Source organism: Gymnodraco acuticeps, unplaced genomic scaffold (genome assembly GCF_902827175.1).
Source record: "Gymnodraco acuticeps unplaced genomic scaffold, fGymAcu1.1, whole genome shotgun sequence".
In the NCBI taxonomy this organism is placed as follows: domain Eukaryota; kingdom Metazoa; phylum Chordata; class Actinopteri; order Perciformes; family Bathydraconidae; genus Gymnodraco; species Gymnodraco acuticeps.
The window spans coordinates 6,196-24,995 of record NW_022991192.1 but is presented as its reverse complement, the minus strand read 5'-3'; the positions used below and the strand labels follow the sequence as shown (position 1 = coordinate 24,995).

At 40.4% G+C, this 18,800-nt stretch overlaps 1 protein-coding gene across 1 annotated transcript in view; it reads left to right on the top strand.

The window, feature by feature from the left end:
* The window catches only part of zgc:66433 (uncharacterized protein LOC321250 homolog), a gene marked incomplete at its 3' end in the record, with an annotated part of 54,331 nt that extends 36,646 nt beyond the window's left edge, over positions 1-17,685 (top strand). Inside the window, 4 exon segments of the mRNA XM_034238529.1 lie at positions 49-175; positions 4,973-5,113; positions 5,208-5,267; positions 17,530-17,685. Of these exon segments, the coding sequence (XP_034094420.1) occupies positions 49-175; positions 4,973-5,113; positions 5,208-5,267; positions 17,530-17,685 (484 nt within the window).
* Positions 17,686-18,800: the final 1,115 nt, after the last annotated feature.

The following is an 18,800-nucleotide window of genomic DNA, read 5'->3' as shown; positions in this document are numbered from 1 at the left end:
TGTGAAACATCACTTTCTGCTTTGTTTATATCTTCCTGTTCCCCAAAGGTCAAAGATCAGCCTGGGCGGAAAGGCCTTGTCCCATGACTCTGTCTTTGTTTCGGACTCATCGGAGACCAACAATGCTCTGGGGGCATCTCAGGAGAGCATCCACGGGAAAGTGAAATCACTACAGGTAAATACTTATAAATAACCTAAGTGGTCCTTTAAGTTTGAGATACGTATCAAACAGAGTGGCCACGTTTCAGTTCCTGTCACAACAAGTTGTAGTCTCTTCCTGGAGAAGAATAATGACCCTGACCTCCAAGTGCATGTTAAGACAAGCAAGGAATTGAAAGAGAAAGAATTTGACTGCAGGTTAATGACGCATAATAGGCAAATAAAGACTCACAACCTGTGTGTTTGGGAGTTCTGTGACCCTTTGCTGATCTGATACAAGCTGATCTGCTGTCAATTTATCCAGAGAAGCAGTGCTGATGTGTGTCACAAAGGGTGGTGTTTGTCACAGCAAAGTAAAGGAGTGGATGATGAAAATAAAAGCAGACAGTCGCTCAAATGTCTGTCACAACAACGGGCTAAAACGGGAAGACTCGAGAGCCAGACAGATGGACTGACCTCAAGTTAAACTGCTCCACTAAGCCAACTTTAGGGGAGTGAGAATTATACAGCATCTTAAGGGGATTTGCTCAAAAGGAAAACTTTCTCCTGTGGCTATAACACTGCTCTAGAAAAGGGATTAGTTTAAAGACAACACAGCAACCACACAGGTGATCATTCATAATAATTAAAAAATTGTACAAGTATGTAGATTAGATAGAAGTAAACCCTTGAGGCATAGGCGGATTTTGCGGGGGGGCATTGCCTCCCCTAGTGGCTGAAATATGTTACAGCATTACTACTTCTAAAACTGTTCCAATACAAATATTTCGTATATCAATATTTTAATAGATGTAATATAATAATTGTTACAATACAAATCTGAATAATATCATATTTTGTTTGAAATTATTTCATTTTTGAGCAGTCGCATGTTGTGACGTGTGTGTGTGTGATGTGTGTGTGTGACCTATGAGGTTAAGGACACAAGTTCCCTCGCTTTTTTTTTTACATACAAGTGATTCAGCTATTGTATTATAATAAGATATGCGGCGATTTTTAAAACGTCCAATTTCTGGGACGTTTAAGGCGTCTACTTCTGCACTAAGTAGGACACTGGTTAATAATATTGTAGCGTGTTCAAGTAACCAAGGGATATAGTCAGGGGTGCACATAACTTTTTTGCCCTGGTTCTCAAAGGAGCACTTGGAGATGTTGCTTGGTGCTCATCCTTAAAATGAAATAAACCGTAACTTTTGAGGGGGTCTTGACTTTATTTGCCAGACACACGGCACTGAACACACGTGCAGAGGTGAACACAGAACACACATGCAGAGGTGAACACAAGACAACATTAGCACGACCAGTAATCCTACAAGCTGTCCCTCCTGACTGTTCTCCTCACTGTCTTCCTCTCTGTCAGACATGGTAGCTGATGATGTAGGCCTACTTCTTTCTCTCTGGTTGAGTCTGCGATTAGCTGCTTGCATCCACAAGTCAACAGCTGGTTTTGGGTCGAAAGTCTCTGTTGTCATCTTAGACAAGTGGATGTAATCAAATAAGTATGTGAACATAACCAATAGCCTACCATAGCCAATAACAAATTAATGTAACTTATTTTATTTGTGTTGTTCATTCAAATCTTATTTTACCTTAACATTTATTTATTTATGCATTTTTTTTTATCTCTCCAGTTTTAAAGGATATTTTTGGTTACTGTCCTATAGTATACATTGGAATGATTTAAAACCTGTTTATCCCAATAATTACAAAGGAGTGCCTTGGAAATATGTGTTTACATAAATTGTGACCAAACCGTTTGAACTTAGACTAAGAGTCCTTTACCTCACTGAGCTGTAGTTAACTTATCAGCCTCTCAGTCTGACTGGAGAGGACTCTCCCTCCACATTATTGTAGAAACATCTTCTTCTTATCTCCGTTAGAGCAGCTAGCACGGCACCAGATTATAATAACAACAGCGCTGGTACCACCCTCCCTCTCTCCCTCGCATTTTGTCTGTGAGCTGCGGGCGCCAGATAAGCCAACATCCCCCATTTTCATCACTTACAGCGCCCATCGTACAGGGCAAATGAAAGGTGGAACCGGGGTGAAAAGGGTGTTACATTTACTTCATTGTGAATATTGTTACATCAAGGCCGAAAATTAGGATGAGCCCCAACGGTCAAAAAAAAAAAGTTCCCTCCCAGAACTGCCAGCGCAGCACCTCCCCAGATCTGGCGCCCTAGGCGAACATCTAGCCAGCGCTACGGGCCAGCCCTGAGTTCATATCATGGTTCATATGCAACTCGCAAATATATTTCTCTCTCTCTTCTCTCTCTCTCATCTCTAATCTCTCTCCTCTATTTTCTCTTTTCTCTTCTCTCTCTCCCTCTCAATGTTGGTACGCAAATGCGCTTTGTTTCAAATGACCCGGTGCTCTTTTTTTGGCGGAGGTGCGCATGCGCACCTGCGCACCAGTTATGTGCAGCCCTGGATATAGTAGTTATCAAATAAGTATAAGATGTGCACAGTTATGATATGTTTTACAGATGTAATGCACTGTTGTTGGGGGGAGAGACCGCCCCTTCCATATGAGTGTGTGTGTACGGCGGGAATAAGGCGTGCATGACGAGACGAGTTGTGTTCGTATGTGGAAAAGTCATACTCAGTGCGGTGAACGCTGGTTTTATTGCTACTGTATCCGTAGCCCCCCACGCAATAGTTGGGACTGTGTAATGACGTCAGTAAAAAAGGTTTGCCCCCCCCAAGCGCAAATGTCAAACTCCGCCTATGCCTTGAGGTTAAAGTAAACACATTGATTTCTATAAACTGACTTTAGTGTTTCCGCCTCTCTCTGATCTGCCTGTTAAATTATTAAAAGAACAAAAATATAATCAAACTATTTAGGGATCACCATGTTAAGAGGTTATGGCATACAATAAGGCAAATTGCAACACTGTAAGGTGTGTATTATATGGGGGTCACTAACTTAGGATACCACAAACAATATCATATATTGAGGTCATTAGCCCAATTGTATACCTGTAACAAATGTTTGACTTGCCACCAAACATATTTATTAATATGTATTTATATTGACATTAATTTAACTGTTACATTATATTTTCCTCATTGAATGTGGAGCGTCCACACAGCAGCGTGCGTTGACGCTTGGAGGTGGGCGTATCTGAAGCTTGGGGATTTTTTGCGAGCAACGCGACCAACAACCAATCACCTGAATCTCCCGCCCCCGACATACAAAGCAATAGCAAAGTTAAAACGAAGTAAACTGGATATAAAATCCCCAAACAGGCGAAAACCTACCAGTTTCACCCACTGTCTCTGCCACCTCCCTCCATGCCTCGCTCCTCCGGTTTGTATCCCGGTAAATCAACAGAGACTGATCATACAGCACCGGGTGATTCACTACCGCTATAATGAATTTTCCCTCCATTTTTTTGAATATGAGGAAATGACCTGCGTAATCTCTCCCAGCATACACGCGGTTTGATTGGCTAGCGATTGTACTGGCAGATTTGCATAAACAGGATTTCATTGGCTGACGCCTCCGTCGAGGCGTCAAAAGTTGAACATTGCTCAACTTTTGACGCCAGCTACGCCAGCAACGCTCCACGTCGCTTCCCAAAATGCAGTTCGGCTAAAAGTGACGTCACCCCATTCAAAGTGAATGGGCAGAAGCGTTGGAAGCTTCAACGCACGCCGCTGTGTGGACGGCCGTAATGGTGACCTCAAGTAAGCTAACTGAATTTGACATTATCATGGCTTTGCTATCATGTTCTGTAGCAGTTGAGATATTCACCCAAAAAACGAATTTGAGATAAAGGGAACAAAACACAGTTAAAAAAGAAAGACTGGCTAACAGGAAATACTACCAACAAATGCTAACGTTATCTTGTTTGTTCGTTTTTTAGTTGGTCAGAAATACTAGTCACTTGCATTAGTTACTCTTTATTTTGTCTGGATTCAAGTCATATTTGATGAAGATGTAAAACATGTAATGTTATATAATCAGTTTACACTCCAAAATTAGCAATAGGCCTACACTGAATTTCAATTATTAGCATGTTTAGCTTCCAAACACAGCTGCTAATGGTTAGCTAAGACGATGAAATTGAAAACGTTGCTATGTCCTTGTTTTAGCTGGAGCTTATATCTGTTTCTCAGTGTGTTACAGTAACAAAATATAATACTATCATTACAAAATGCAGGGGTCGGTGTCTTTCAGTCAAGGTCTTGGTGTGTGTGTGCCAGTGTCCAGTCGGCTAAAGAAAAGCTGCATTGTCCAGTGTTTGCTTTGCACAGGAGTCCTTGAGTGACTGTTACAGGGCAACACGTAAAAGGGAGATAAAAAGTCTGATAGTTTGAGTTTCTGTGATACCTTCCACACACACACACACACACACACGGAAAATCCTAAAATAAACACTTTATATCTTGAGTGCCAGCTGACACAAGTCATTCTCTGTTAATCATACTCTACATTAGTGGGGATGTTCAGGCTACAAAGAAGGGAAACTTTGAAAACACAAAAATGTTTAGTCAAACACACCTTTGCTACTTTCTAGCTGTAGTTAAACAGGCTGTCAGATTTGGCTCTTCTCCATCGCCAAATGCACACATACTGACAAACACACACACACACACACACACACACACACACACACACACACACACACACACACACACACACACACACACACACACACACACACACACACACAAATACCTGGGAAATAACATTCACTTCCTGCTGTAATGTCTACAAGTCTGGCCAAGTCTTTTCATTCTTAATCAGGTATTTTGATCAGTAGATGACACACATGTACAAACACAAATATCTTGTTTTTTTCTGCAGCTCCAGCTGAAGCAGGCCATCAGACTGGGCTCTCCTCCGTCCATCATGTGTGTGAAGAGAGCGGACGATGCTGGAACCATGTCTGAGGACGACGGCCTGCCCTGTAGTCCCCCTGAATACAACGCGCTTCACACAGTCATGGTAACACATTATTGAGTGATGTCCCACCCTGCAGTATACCTGAATGCTATTTTCAGACGGCGCTGCTAACAGTGATTTTGTCTCTTCGTGTCAGAATAAGGCTCAGAGGAACAGCCGCATGAGTCTGGAGGGAGTAGACAGTGGCGATGACCAGGTAAACAAACACACCACCAATTCAGTTTGCACTCCTATAAAATGGTCTCTCGTCATAGCCAACTAACCCAGACTTTAAAGGACAAAGTTTAAACATGAGTTAATCAGACTTTACACACCTTCCTCTGGAGACACAAAAGGCTTTTTACAACTTAATTGGACAAATAAAGTAGAAAATGTGTGCCCATTTTAAGTTCTGTTGAATTCAAAATAGATCTTTATTAATGCTAGGTAGCTTAGTAACATTTCCACTGACTGTTGCTAGCAATGTAGGTAGCATACACAAAGGTATATTTCTGAAACAGGAATCATGATTCTGTGCAATACAATGTGTTGACCTGATGTAGTGACAATGATGTTATCATCGCTCACAAAGGTACAGTGGAAACAATCAAATATGGAGATATCATGGTTAGTTGTTTTATTAAACAGCTACCGGCGTAGTGCTAATGTATTGTTGTAAGCTAGCAGCGGAGGTAACCATAAAAACATCAAACTTAACTTGCTGTTTTCAATGCAAGGCTCTGTGCCCAACCTCACGGTGAGCAAAGAGCAAATCGTGTTTTATGTAAATCCGTCTTTAGGAATAATGCTGTGTTGTAAACAATAAATATCCTGTGTTTGTACAGGAAACTCAAATAACTCTCTGCTAGCTTCTTTATGCCATCTTTAATGCTTAATTCATAATTATTGGAGGGTTTTTTCACATGGGGACAGATAAACTCCCAAAGACAAACAAAATGACTGCCATGAAGAATTTAATATGTTTCACACGTGTTGAATTTACTGACGATGTAACTTTCTACATTGCAACTGTACATCACTGCTTTCCGTCATCCTCCAAGATGATCCACTTCTAAACTCCAATATGTGGGGTTATATTCACTCACTGTCATTTGTTTCTATGATAGCACCCAACCCAGTCTCACGGCATTTCGTGTTATAGTGTCACAACATTTAATCTATTGATTCATGTTCACCAACACGATTTCCCCCTTTTTTTCGTGTCAGACAGAACTATTTTAAAAGCAGATCCCTATAAAGCATATTCATTACTCGTTATTCTCTAATTGTTCATTAAAAACTGTATATAGTGGCTATTTTGCACATCCCTTTCAAGATTTTCAAAGGTTTATTGACATATCATATACACAACTACGGTGTAGTTATCCAATGAATGAAAAACTTGGGTTGCAGGTTCCTCAACTGTGCATTACAAGACATCTATCAATATGTGTGTATACCTCCACCATTAAACTGTCATATTCTGCACATTTCTTGTACTATCTACATACATAAGAGTATAATTCATATGTATAATATCAGTTAAAATAAGTGCTTCAACATAGTTAGCATTGCAGGAAAGCAATATATTAGATGTTAAGTACTTTGTCAGGCTTAATATGTATCTGTTGATACCCCCAAAGCTTTTTTCTTATTTAAAAGAAGACCTTAATCTAAAGTATTCTTTAATGTTTAAATAAAGGTTAATTAGTTTGTCTGTTTTGCACATCCTCATATTAATATCTTTGTACATCCGGCACTAAACTGTTTTATTGTAGAGATCACTTATGGCGCGTTTCCACTGCAGGCCTCGCTCGGCCTCGCTCGGTTTGGTTAGGCCTTATTAGGCCCGGCTCAATTTAATGCTGCGTTTCCATTACAGTTTAGGAACTGGGGCAGTTACTATAGTAACGCAGTGTAGGCGGAGCCGTGACGTCATCTTCAATGAGAGCCCCAGAAAAACAACACAGCCGTTAGCTCTTAGCATTCAGAGCTCACAGCTCCTCATATCTGTTCAGAAACTTGACAAAAGTTAAACAAGTACAAACCACAGACTGCCTGTGTCATGGCGAATACAGTCGCTGGTTTATTTATGTCTGTATAGGCCGTTGTTGTGAGTGTGGACGGTCGGAGCATATATAACGTTAGCTTAGCCAAGCTACATTTAGAAAACACGCATTTTAAAAGGGTTTTTCGCCTGCCGTCTGTCTGCAGACTTGTCAAAGCATTAATTCATGGTTTTTACTAACCGGTATCAGTATGTTGTTACTTCGGCATCATTTTGAAACGTGTATTACAATTAATTCACGGTCAAATATGTTCATGTTGTTGTAGTTGTAGCCGCCTTGCCAGCGATTCTCTCTCTAGTTTAGCATACTCAGCCCGACTCAGCCTGGTTGTTCCTGGCCCTAGAACCACGATTTAGTCGGGCCAGAAAAAAGGTGAAAAGGTAGCCCCGGGCCAAAACTAGGCCAAGTGGAAACGCAACCAAAAACGGGCCCCGCACAGCTCGGCACGCTTAAAGCGAGCTACCCGCTGCAGTGGAAACGCGCCATTACAGTATCTGCTTGATTTTTTATATTCTATATTTCTATCATTGACTTTCTACTTCCACCCCCCCCCCCCCCCCCCCCCCCCCACACTTTCCTCCCACTCTTAATACTTTTTTCATCAAATATAACATATTTAAAAAATAATTCAATAACGCGCTTTAACCGCTAGGCAGTGCACACAAGGTACACACAGCATACAATGCCATAATAACTTTGTATTATTAGTGTAGGACACTTATGTATGTATAACATCTGAAGATGTGTAGTTTTATTCATGTTTTCACATAATTTTACAGGATATTGCTATATTATTTCACATTTTTTACTTCTACACATTAATATCTGATTTGTAAAACATCACAGACAGAAAGGTATATCCGTCATTTAATGGTAAGCTATTGAAATTGTGATTCCATAGCTGTGTTTCCCATCACCCAAAACCCCTGACTATACTCTCAACTCAGTATTTACATTCTTATATTCAAAGAAAATCAGTCATATCTTTAAAAACTACAAGTCCTATCTATCAGCTGTGCACCGTTATGGTGTAAATATAACCTATCTACCAATTGGATGAAATATAAAAGTCAGCCGAATTACTATTGATACTGCAAGGAGACGTATTGTGTGAAGAGAAATTGAAGATGTTGTTTAATTGCTGATATATTTATGATCCACATCACGTACACATCACGTATTCAGTTTCGGCGGCAGTTGTTCCAGTTTGTCCAGAAGTCTTCTAATCAGGGTTCTATAAATAAAGAACTACGGCAGATGTGTAATATTGAATGCAGCCGAACCGTTTATTACAATGCCGTTATGTGATGACTTTCAAAGAGAAAAGCAAGCACACTCGGAATAAAGTATTATTTCCTTTGTTTTAAAAATGTTTTTCGGATTTCATATCGCATTAACACCATATCCCAACGTGCATTGCGGCTAAACAATCCAATCACCAAGCTTCAACCATAGCTGAGGATCTTGGGTAATCAGTTCAGTGGGTGTGTATCTGTTAACAGTTATTTTATTTTGAAATTCAGTTCCTGACGGACGGCAAAAAAGCCAGAGATTATAGAATTAAACAAATAAATAAAAACAAGGATAATTGTGTGTTATTGTTGAGTAAATAACAGTGTGTTATTTAGAAAAGAATAACAAATTAGAAGGAAAAAAATATTTAAAAAATACAGATTTCAGTATTCTAAGGCTCTGAGCCCCATTTATTTTCCTCATTGACGGCAAAAATAGTCTGACATTATACGATTTAAAATCAAAAACAATAATCGTGGCTTGATATTGAGTAAGAACATGTTTTTATGAACCACACAGCTTCCGGTCTTCCAAGACCAGAGCGGACAAAAAGACGTGGTGCAGGCACAAAACATACTACCAATAGAAATACATTGCTTTTAAAATCGTTCTGTCTGACACGAAAAAAAAAGAAGGGGAAAATCGTGTTGGTGAACACGAATCAATAGATTAAATGTCGTGACTATAACACGAAATGCCGTGAGAGTGGGTTGGGTGCTATCATAGAAACAAATGACAGTGAGTGAATATAACCCCTTCCCCATTCAAGTCATCTCATGTGAATTCGATAGTAAAAACATCTTATGATCCAATCTAATCACTGAAACATGACTAAATAAAAGGCGTGCAAATTGACCTCTTGCTCTTTTTCCTTTTCCTAGTTTTATTGCCCTTTCTTTCTTTGTTACGTCTCTTCTTTCTCCCTCCTCTAATTGCTGTTTGTTGACCTACAGTATGAGTGTTTGTGCTTTAGCCCATGTGACCTGAAATGTGCCTCAAGCCAACTAACACCACTGTCGGTTAAAAATAATTCCTTCTGCTAAGTACTTTTCTGATGGAGAGTACCAATTTGCGATATGGAAAATGTCCTAAAATAACTTGAGTATCCTTTTAGCCTCACTGGCTATAATGTGGGCAAAAAGCACAGTCAGCAAAGTATGACAAATGAGCATTTAATGATAGTGCCGTTATAGCAATTTCAGACGGGTCTTTGGCTAGTGATTTACCCGCTAAAAGGACCACAAATGACCCGCTACAAAGACATGCGCACAAAACCTGGAAATATCCCTTTTAAAGTGCATTCCTAACAAAGGAATGTGGTCAAAGAGGACTGCAGTGACTTATGAATTGCAGTCACAGTGGCACTTTCTTTTTGAGATTTTCCACTCACTGAGAACTCACAGAGACACAGATTTAGATTTTCACCTGAAAATGAACTTTAATGTCATTGCAGGGCAACCGTATGGTTGTAGCTAGGCAACAAAAAAATTCGAGTCAGATTGGGTAGTTGGGTCTGGGTCAGTCTGTTTTCATATATACTGTCAATAACAGATGGAGGCTCATTGAGTGGCTTTGAGATTTTAATAAAGGACTTGTTTTTACTCTGGGTGTTAAAGCTGATCAGTATTTTTCAACATGCCCTTATACCTTTCACAGACTTATTAACAAATATGTTTTTTCGTCATTGAATCCCAAAACTACAGTGGCCAACAGATGCAAAAACGTCACAACGGCCCAAAACACTTCCATTAGGAGAAAAGACTAAAATGTCTGAATCGATCGAAATATAAAAACTAGGGCTGTCAAGTTAACGCGTTAATAATGCATTAACGCAAAAAAAAAATTAATGCCACTAATTATTTTAACGCGATTAACGCATGTGTATTTCTTGTCCTCGGCCGCCCCGTAGTTTCAGAGAGCATCAAGTTTAAAATACATTCTACAAGCTGATGCAGACCACACTTCCACGCTCACCGGCAGGCACCGACTGGCCATCGGGAGGACCGGGAGGGTGTGTGTATGTGTGGCACGAGCGAGCGAGGCATACCTTACGTGTATTGCTGTTGTTAGCATCTGGTGCTAGCTAGCTGCGCTAACGGATATAAGGAGCTGTTTCAATGAAAACAGAGGAGCGACATTTCGCTGAGCACTTGACATTACGAAAAGTCAGCACACTCAGCAGGGATAGTGCGCAACATGATTGCAGCGTCCAGGCAGCTCCCGTTCAAGCATATGCCTTGAGTTGCACATAGCTCCAACGATCCATCAGTGTCTCTCTCCACACACACACACACACACACACACACACACACACACACACACACACACACACACACACACACACACACACACACACACACACACACACACACACACACACACTGTATTGTATTATTGTATGAGAGGTTCCTGGTTGAATTGAGGCGAATATTTGTAATGTTCAGAGGTTGTTGTGTTTAATATTCATGAGAATATTTGTCATTGTTCAAATGATAATAAACATTAGCATAAAGCATATTTGTCCACTCATATGTTGATAAGAGTATTAAAAACTTGAAAAATATTCCTCTAAGGTACATTTAGAACAGATAAAAAATGTGCGATTAATTTGCGATTAATCGCGATTAACTATTTTAATCGACTGACAGCCCTAATAAAAACACAAATGTGCCAAAACACATGCAAATGAAGAAACATCTTTATCCACTAGACAACACATGTTCACCAACAATATTCACTAACTTCACGAAGACGTTAGTCTGCATGGAAACAGCAGGAAGCCCAAAACACAACTGTATCTGGGACACTAAAAAGTGATGCACACATCTGGGACGGAGCGCTTGTTGACGTTTGAGGATTTTAAAGTTGGCCAACAATCACTGTAAACATGCCTTATTATTATTTTATCTTAACAATCCGATCGCATTATTCCTTCCAATATTATTGCAGATTGGGCTGTAAGCTAGCTAGCTAACGTAGCTAACCTGGTCATTTCATATTGACAAAGACTTACAATTAAGAAACAGGCTAACTCTGCTAACAGTGACAGTTGGCCACAGAGGTGTGCATCACTTTTTAGTCTTTTTGTGTTTTGAGCTTCTTGCAGCGTTTTTTATTTCCAGTGTTTCGTTTATGCAGCGCTTTTAGTAAATGCTGCGTTGGTGAATGTTTTCTAAATGCTGAGCATGTATTGTCAAGTTGGTGAAGATGTTTCTTCATTTGCATGTATTTTGACAGATTTGTGTTTTTATCATTTGCATTGTTTCTAAAGCTGCAGCGCATTTCTCCTAATTCAAGTGTTTTGGGCCGATGTAGCGCGTGTGCATCGTCCATCGGCCACCATATAAAACAATGACTGGCAGATTTTGTGTTCTCACTCAGTTTGAAAAAGGAGTGTTGTGAGTTGAATCAGAAAGTACTTGGTTAGGTTTAGGGTATGATCATTGTTTGTTATATAACGTAAGTTATTTTATATAAGTTAAGAACTAAAGTAACTAAAACTAAATAACTAAATGTTGACTTGGACACAAAGAGGGGTCTCTTGGGTGAACGTCCCTGTGTTGGTTCGCTTTACGTACGTAATTTAGGTGTTTTATGTTCGTGAAGTAAGTAAGTATGTTCATTACAAAAGTTTTTTATATGGGACATATGTTTGACCCATCCAGCTGCTCCAATCTCCTACGCCAACTTTGTTGCTCTTACTACAACTTCACCTGACTTGCTTCTATGCTGCCAGCATAATTACTATGGTCCTAGAGGTTGCCTCCTAACAATTAAAGTAAATATGGGTTGTAATAAGCCTATGCAGCCTATTAGTGGGGAAGATGTTCAGATTTAGCTTCTAAGGAGCCAGATATTTCCTAAAGTACAGTGACCAAAACAGAACTACAACGAGAGTCTCAGATTTTTCATGTTCCCACAAATTAATGCTAATTTTGCTATGTTCTTGCTGGATGTGTAAACAGAAAACTGTAAATGGAGTTACTGAAATAAGCAGTCCTTCAAACACATTAGTTAAACTTGACTTTACTAAAACTCAAATGGATCTTTAATGTTATACTTTGGCTTTGTGTGATAGGAAGTTTAGAGGACACTTTTTAGCTTTGGTAGGACAGTAAATTCAAAACAAAAACACATACTGTATCAGCTGCAGAGTAAACTGCTGGTGTGTGTGTGTGTGTGTGTGTGTGTGTGGTGTGTGTGTGTGTGTGTGTGTGTGTGTGTGTGTGTGTGTGTGTGTGTGTGTGTGTGTGTGTGTGTGTGTGTGTGTGTGTGTGTGTGTGTGTGTGTGTGTGTGTGTGTGTGTGTGTGTGTGTGTGTGTGTGTGTGTGTGTGTGTGTGTGTGTGTGTGTGTGTGTGTGTGTGTGTGTGTGTGGCCTAGCATTACTATACTTGTGGGCAGAGACGTGCACACATAGACTCTAGGTAGTGCTTGAGCACCTGCCAGTTTTGCCCTCTGGACAGCAATGTGCCCTTTTTGAAAGTTCGTTTTTTACAGTTTAAAAAATAAATAAATTACAGTGTACTGTATGTGGCTCATGGTAACATCGATCAATTCTGGATTAAAAGCTTCTAATATATACAACAATGCCTCAAATGCGCGTTGTAATTTTGTCAGACATCCCCACGCGTGCCCCGCGGCACTCCCGTACGTGCCCTGGCTGCAGCCCCTCCCTTCCCGGCTCTCAACGTGAACGCGCAGCCAGAAAGGCCACGGCGGGTGTGTGGTGCAGCAGCACGCAGCAACACGATTAAAAGTGCCCTAGTGACGACCAAGTAAGTAACCACCAGGTAACAAATACAACAAGTGTATTGTTTAATCCCCTAAATCAGATGTCAAACTAAACTATACAGGGTTCGTACGGTCATTGAAAACCTGGAAAAGTCATGGAAATTCAAAATGCAAATTCCAGGCCCTGGAAAACAATATTTTTTCCAAAGTTTTGGAAAAGTCATGGAAATGTAACTAAAGTTGCGTCAAATATAATTTACATTTTATCTAATCGCCGAAATAATCTGCGGTCGCGAGCTGTTATGTGCCATCATGACGCGCATGGTGTTATTTTGTAATATATGAAGCGCGAGCTGTGTGCTCGAGTCTTCCTGCCTGTCGGGCCGGCTGAACTCTGCTGCTCCGGGATGAGGGTCAGCTACATTATCTAGGGTGTGTTCGTTAACTGTGCGGAGTCACTGTGGCACAGACTGAGCCGCTGGTGAACAGCTGTTAGAACGGGCCGTTCAGGTGTTCAGAGCAGAGCGGCAGAGCGTGATGTGAACTGAAAAGTTTTTCTGTCGCAATATCATTGTCACTATCTGCTAACGTTAGCTTTAGCCTTCGTTTTCTAATAGTTTTTTTCATAGGCTATAAACAGAGGTGGTATAAGTATAGAGATTGTAGGCTACTAGAGTAAAAGTAGAAGTATACTCAGATCTTGTACTTTAGTAGAAGTACTCAGATATTGTACTTAATAAAAGTAGAAGTACTCAGATCTTGTACTTGAGTAAAAGTAGAAGTACTCAGATATTGTACTTTAGTAGAAGTACTCAGATCTTGTACTTAATAAAAGTAGAAGTACTCAGATCTTGTACTTGAGTAAAAGTAGAAGTACTCAGATCTTGTAGCCTACTTTAGTAGAAGTACTCAGATCTTGTACTTAATAAACGTAGAAGTACTCAGATCTTGTACTTGAGTAAAAGTAGAAGTACTCAGATCTTGTACTTGAGTAAAAGTAGAAGTACCAGAGTGTAGGAATACTCTGTTACAGTAAAAGTCCTGCATTCAAAATGTTCCTCTAGTGAAAGTAGAAAAGTATTATAAAAATACTAAGGCATGAAAATACATTTTCAAAATGCTCAACAGTGCTGCCAAAATTATAAACTGACTGCTACACAATTAAAATAAATGCTTTTATATATTTCTATTAGATGTAACTCTTTGGCGTTTCTGTTATTATTACCTGCTGCTTTAGTTGTTCTGACTGCTAACATCCTCTGTTATTCCTCATTTTAAAGCCGATATTCCGTGGGGTCGGGGGGCTCGGATCCTTGTCACCTTTTTCATACCTGATGAGTTTGCCTCCCTGACTACAGTTGCTTTAGCGAGTAGAAGCTAGTAAGCCTACTATCTGATTTGTTTTAGATAGGCATCTGCATCAGACAGCATATGGTTATTGAAATAAATATATATGCAATTACGACATACAAGATGTGCCTTTAATAAATCTCACACTACTAAGGCAGCCGGCGGTTCCACCAGGGGCGTCAATCCTGGGGGATTCAGATTGGACCCCCCTAAGTCATTTAGAATAATAAAAATAAATGTTAAAATAATAAAAAAATTGATAAAAAATCAGTAAAATCAGGCAAAAATAAGAATTAAATAACATAACCCTAACACCGAAATAAAGTAACCAAAAACCAAAAAGAAACTTAACAAAATCCGCCATTATCCGGCAAATTTTTGCGCACAATTTCGGCGCGACCGCCACAACGACTCAGAAGGTGTCCCTTTTTTTTCTCTTGAGCACCTGCCCCTATAAATGTCTGTGCACGCCACTGCTTGTGGGGACCTAAATCTGTTTATAGAGTCACGTGTGGGGACTCGCCTCCCTTATGGGGACAAATTAGAGGTCCCCATGAGGGGAATCGTTAATTTTAGGGTGAAGACTTGGTTAGGATTAGGTTAAGGGTAAGGGTTAGGGTTAGGCATGTGTTGGTTATGGTTAAGGTTAGGATAAGTCTCCAGGAAATGCATGTAAGTCAATGTAATGTCCCCTGAAGTGATGTATACATGGTATGTGTGTGTGTCTTCAGAGTGCATTCCAATGGTTTCTATGGCAGTCAGCGTATCTGCTTGTAGTTATAGAGTTTCTGCTTTAACCCGCCTCTCTCTCTCTCAGACACAGACATGCACAGACACACACACACACACACACACACACACACACACACACACACACACACACACACACACACACACACACACACACACACACCACACACATAAAGCTCGATAAACAGAAATCTAGATGTTGACAAATTAAAAACGGGATTATGTCTCTTTAGCTGTCTCACCATCCCTCAGTCTAGTTATGCGTTTTAATCAAAATCAGGCAATAATGTGAGTTTTAAATGTTGAGTTCTTCCAAATCATAATCATGTCATATGACCTCTAGTGCAGTGGTTCCCAAACTTTTTGTGCCCAAGGCACACCAAAGGACAAGTACAAATCTCAAGGCACACCTATTGTGCAAAATAGCCCTTATAACACGTGTTATCACTCATATCATGTAAAATATCTGTAAATGTGCATAATTATTTACTAATGCCAAATAAAATGTGACAAAGACAACTATATTACTCATGAAATATTTATTAACGAAATATTTCAGAAATTAATTTGAAACTTTATCAAATTAGGCTTCATCAAATCAGCAACACACTCATTTAAACCAGACAGGTCACAATGTTAAAAATGAGGCAAAGGAAACTCAGCAGAAATTCAGCACAGAGAACTGTCAATGCAAGGAAGCTGCACTGCATGGTCCTGAACTACAAATTATAAATGTAACATTTCAGCAATCAGCATTGAAACATGTGCTATTGTAAATATGTTTGCCGACTTACAAATTAGTGAGATACATGTGCCTGTCGGGGCGCTGAGGAGAGGGCCACTCGCAAGTCCTGTTCAACAGAGAGCCGTGACCTCCTGTTGTTCTGATTACATATTACTTTTAAAAAAGTAATATATTACACTACTTCGTAACTATCTACATAAAGTAATTCGTTACTATACTCGCCGAGCACGTACAAACTGCGTATGCGTGAGTGGCAATAACTCTCCTTACCAGCAGGCGGTGGTAGTGTGTATTTGTCATTCAAAACAGGCAACAACCGGAAGACAGAGAAGAAGAACAGACTACGTGATATAAACAACAAATAGTGTGTGCGGTAGCTTCACCTGAGCATGTGTTCTTTGCAGGTGCTTGTTGAGGTTTGACCACGTGGTGTTTACAGCAGTGGATAACAGCTTCTGGCCTGGACACAGTTTTCACCTCACCGTCACATTCCTGTCTATTCTTCGGACGAACTCAAAGTAATGGGCATACCTCCACCCCTCGAGAGTTATCGCTGACTCAGCCATGTTTATGCAGCACTGCACGTGGAGATGTGGACGCGCAGATTACGTACATATAAACCTACAAAGTACTGATATAGTAAATTAAAAAATAATTATTTTTGTGTAGTTGTATATTGCAATAATAACGTATGGTTGTCACAAAATCCCACGGCACACCCGGACTTGCCTCACGGCACACCGTTTGGGAACCACTGCTCTAGTGGTATCGACCATGCTAATTGCTTTAGTTTAATTTGCTGTTGTTTATGGAGATATTCATCTCTGAAACTTCTGCCAAGAAACCCAATACAATGGATTAAGATTAAATACATTGTATTTGGCTATGTGGAAATAACTCAATATATCTTCATGTAGAGTTCTTTTTTGGCGGCTTTTAGTTATTTATTTATCTATGAATCCGGTTAAAATAGTATGAGAAAATAAAGAACTTTTTTGAACATTAAAGCATGGAAACATATCCCAGTAGAGGAAAAAATACAAATATGAACAAGACAATTAGCAAAATATGGCCGCTTTAAAACCTGGATTCTTCTTTTTTATGTCTGTAAATCCTCTATCTGCCAACAATGAAAATAATAATAAAAAGGTAATTTCATTCAAAAGTTGTGACTAGGAGAGTCATGATTACCGTTGGCAGTTGTACAAAAAAGTTATAATACATCACATGAAGTGTCGAGATGTCAAACTGAATCATTTGGACTTTTTTTGTGGATAATGGATGAGAAAAGGGAAACGTCTCTAAGATGTATTGTTGAAGCAAGGGAAAATGTGAGAGGGATACTTCTCCAGTGATGACAGAGTAAGTGTTGGTGCTGCAGAGAAGTACAGCTAATATTTATTCAGCTGGACCCCCCTCCCCCCACTGGTTTCCTTATCTCATCGTTTAAGGGAAACTCCACCTTTTACCACAATCGACTCTACCTGTGAGTGTTTCCCTGTTACTCAGTAATCAGTGACCCTCTGTGTCCTCTCTCCAGCAGTCCTGGTCGGGCTCCAGCAGAGCAGTGAGTCCTCTGGTGGTCCCGGGGGACTTCAGCCAGCCGGCCAGCCCCTTCGGCTGTCTGGATAACTCTGCTGCCAAACACAAGCTGGGCCTGAGACACAAAGCCTGCAACAGGAGGAAACACGTCTCTGTAAGACATCAATACAAACACACAAACATCAGCAAATACACTCTCGCAACCCAATACTGTCAATTATCAAAGCGGTTTGTTTAAACTTTGGTCCTATCATAACATTTTACTGACCAATTTTAAAGGTCACCTATTATGCAAAATCCACTTTTTCATGTCTTTTCTACCTCAACATGTGTCCCCTCTGTGTAAAGACATTCTGAAAGTTTCAGGGAAAAAAGATTCCCTCACTTTTGTCCTGATCCATTTATATAGAAACCTGTCTGAAAATCAGCTGATCAGATTTTGGCCACTGTATGATGTCATAATGGTTTTTTTGGCTTGTATAACCATTAGCCAATAACCAACCAAGGTACCCCCCCCCCCCACCATATCACCTGAATCTCCTCCTAATAATAATAATAATAATAGATTTAATTTGTTAGCGCTTTTACAGGTGCTCAAAGACGCTTTACAGATATAGTGAAGGGAAAAGAAAAGGAAGGAACAACAAATAAATATATAGTTAAAGTTAAAGTCAAATAATACAAAAACAATCACACATTAAAAGCCAGATTGAAGAGGTGAGTTTTTGTGAGTTTTTTTAAGGTGGTGAGGTCAGTGCAGTCTCTGATGGGTTGGGGGAGTGAGTTCCAGAGGGAGGGGGCAGCGACGGAGAAGGCTCTGTCCCCCCAGGTCTGGTGATTGGTGCGGGTGGGGATGGATAGGAGGTTGGCTTCTGATGAGCGGAGGCAGCGGGAAGGGGCGTGGTGGTGCAGCAGGTCTGTGAGGTAGGGGGGGGGACTGATTGTTGAGGGCTTTGTGAGTAATCAGGAGGACTTTGAAGTTGATTCTTTGACGGACGGGGAGCCAGTGGAGGTTCTGGAGGACAGGAGTGATGTGGTCTCGGGAGCGGGTGTGGGTGAGGAGGCGGGCAGCAGAGTTCTGGATATGTTGGAGTTTATTGAGGAGGTTGGATGGTATGTCGTAGAGGATGCTATTGCAGGAGTCATGAAGTGATGAATGCATGAATCAGGGTTTCAGCAGCAGAGGAGGAGAGTGATGGGCGGAGACGGGCAATGTTTTTGAGGTGGAAAAAGGCGGTCCTGGTGATGTGATTGATGTGGTGGTTGAAT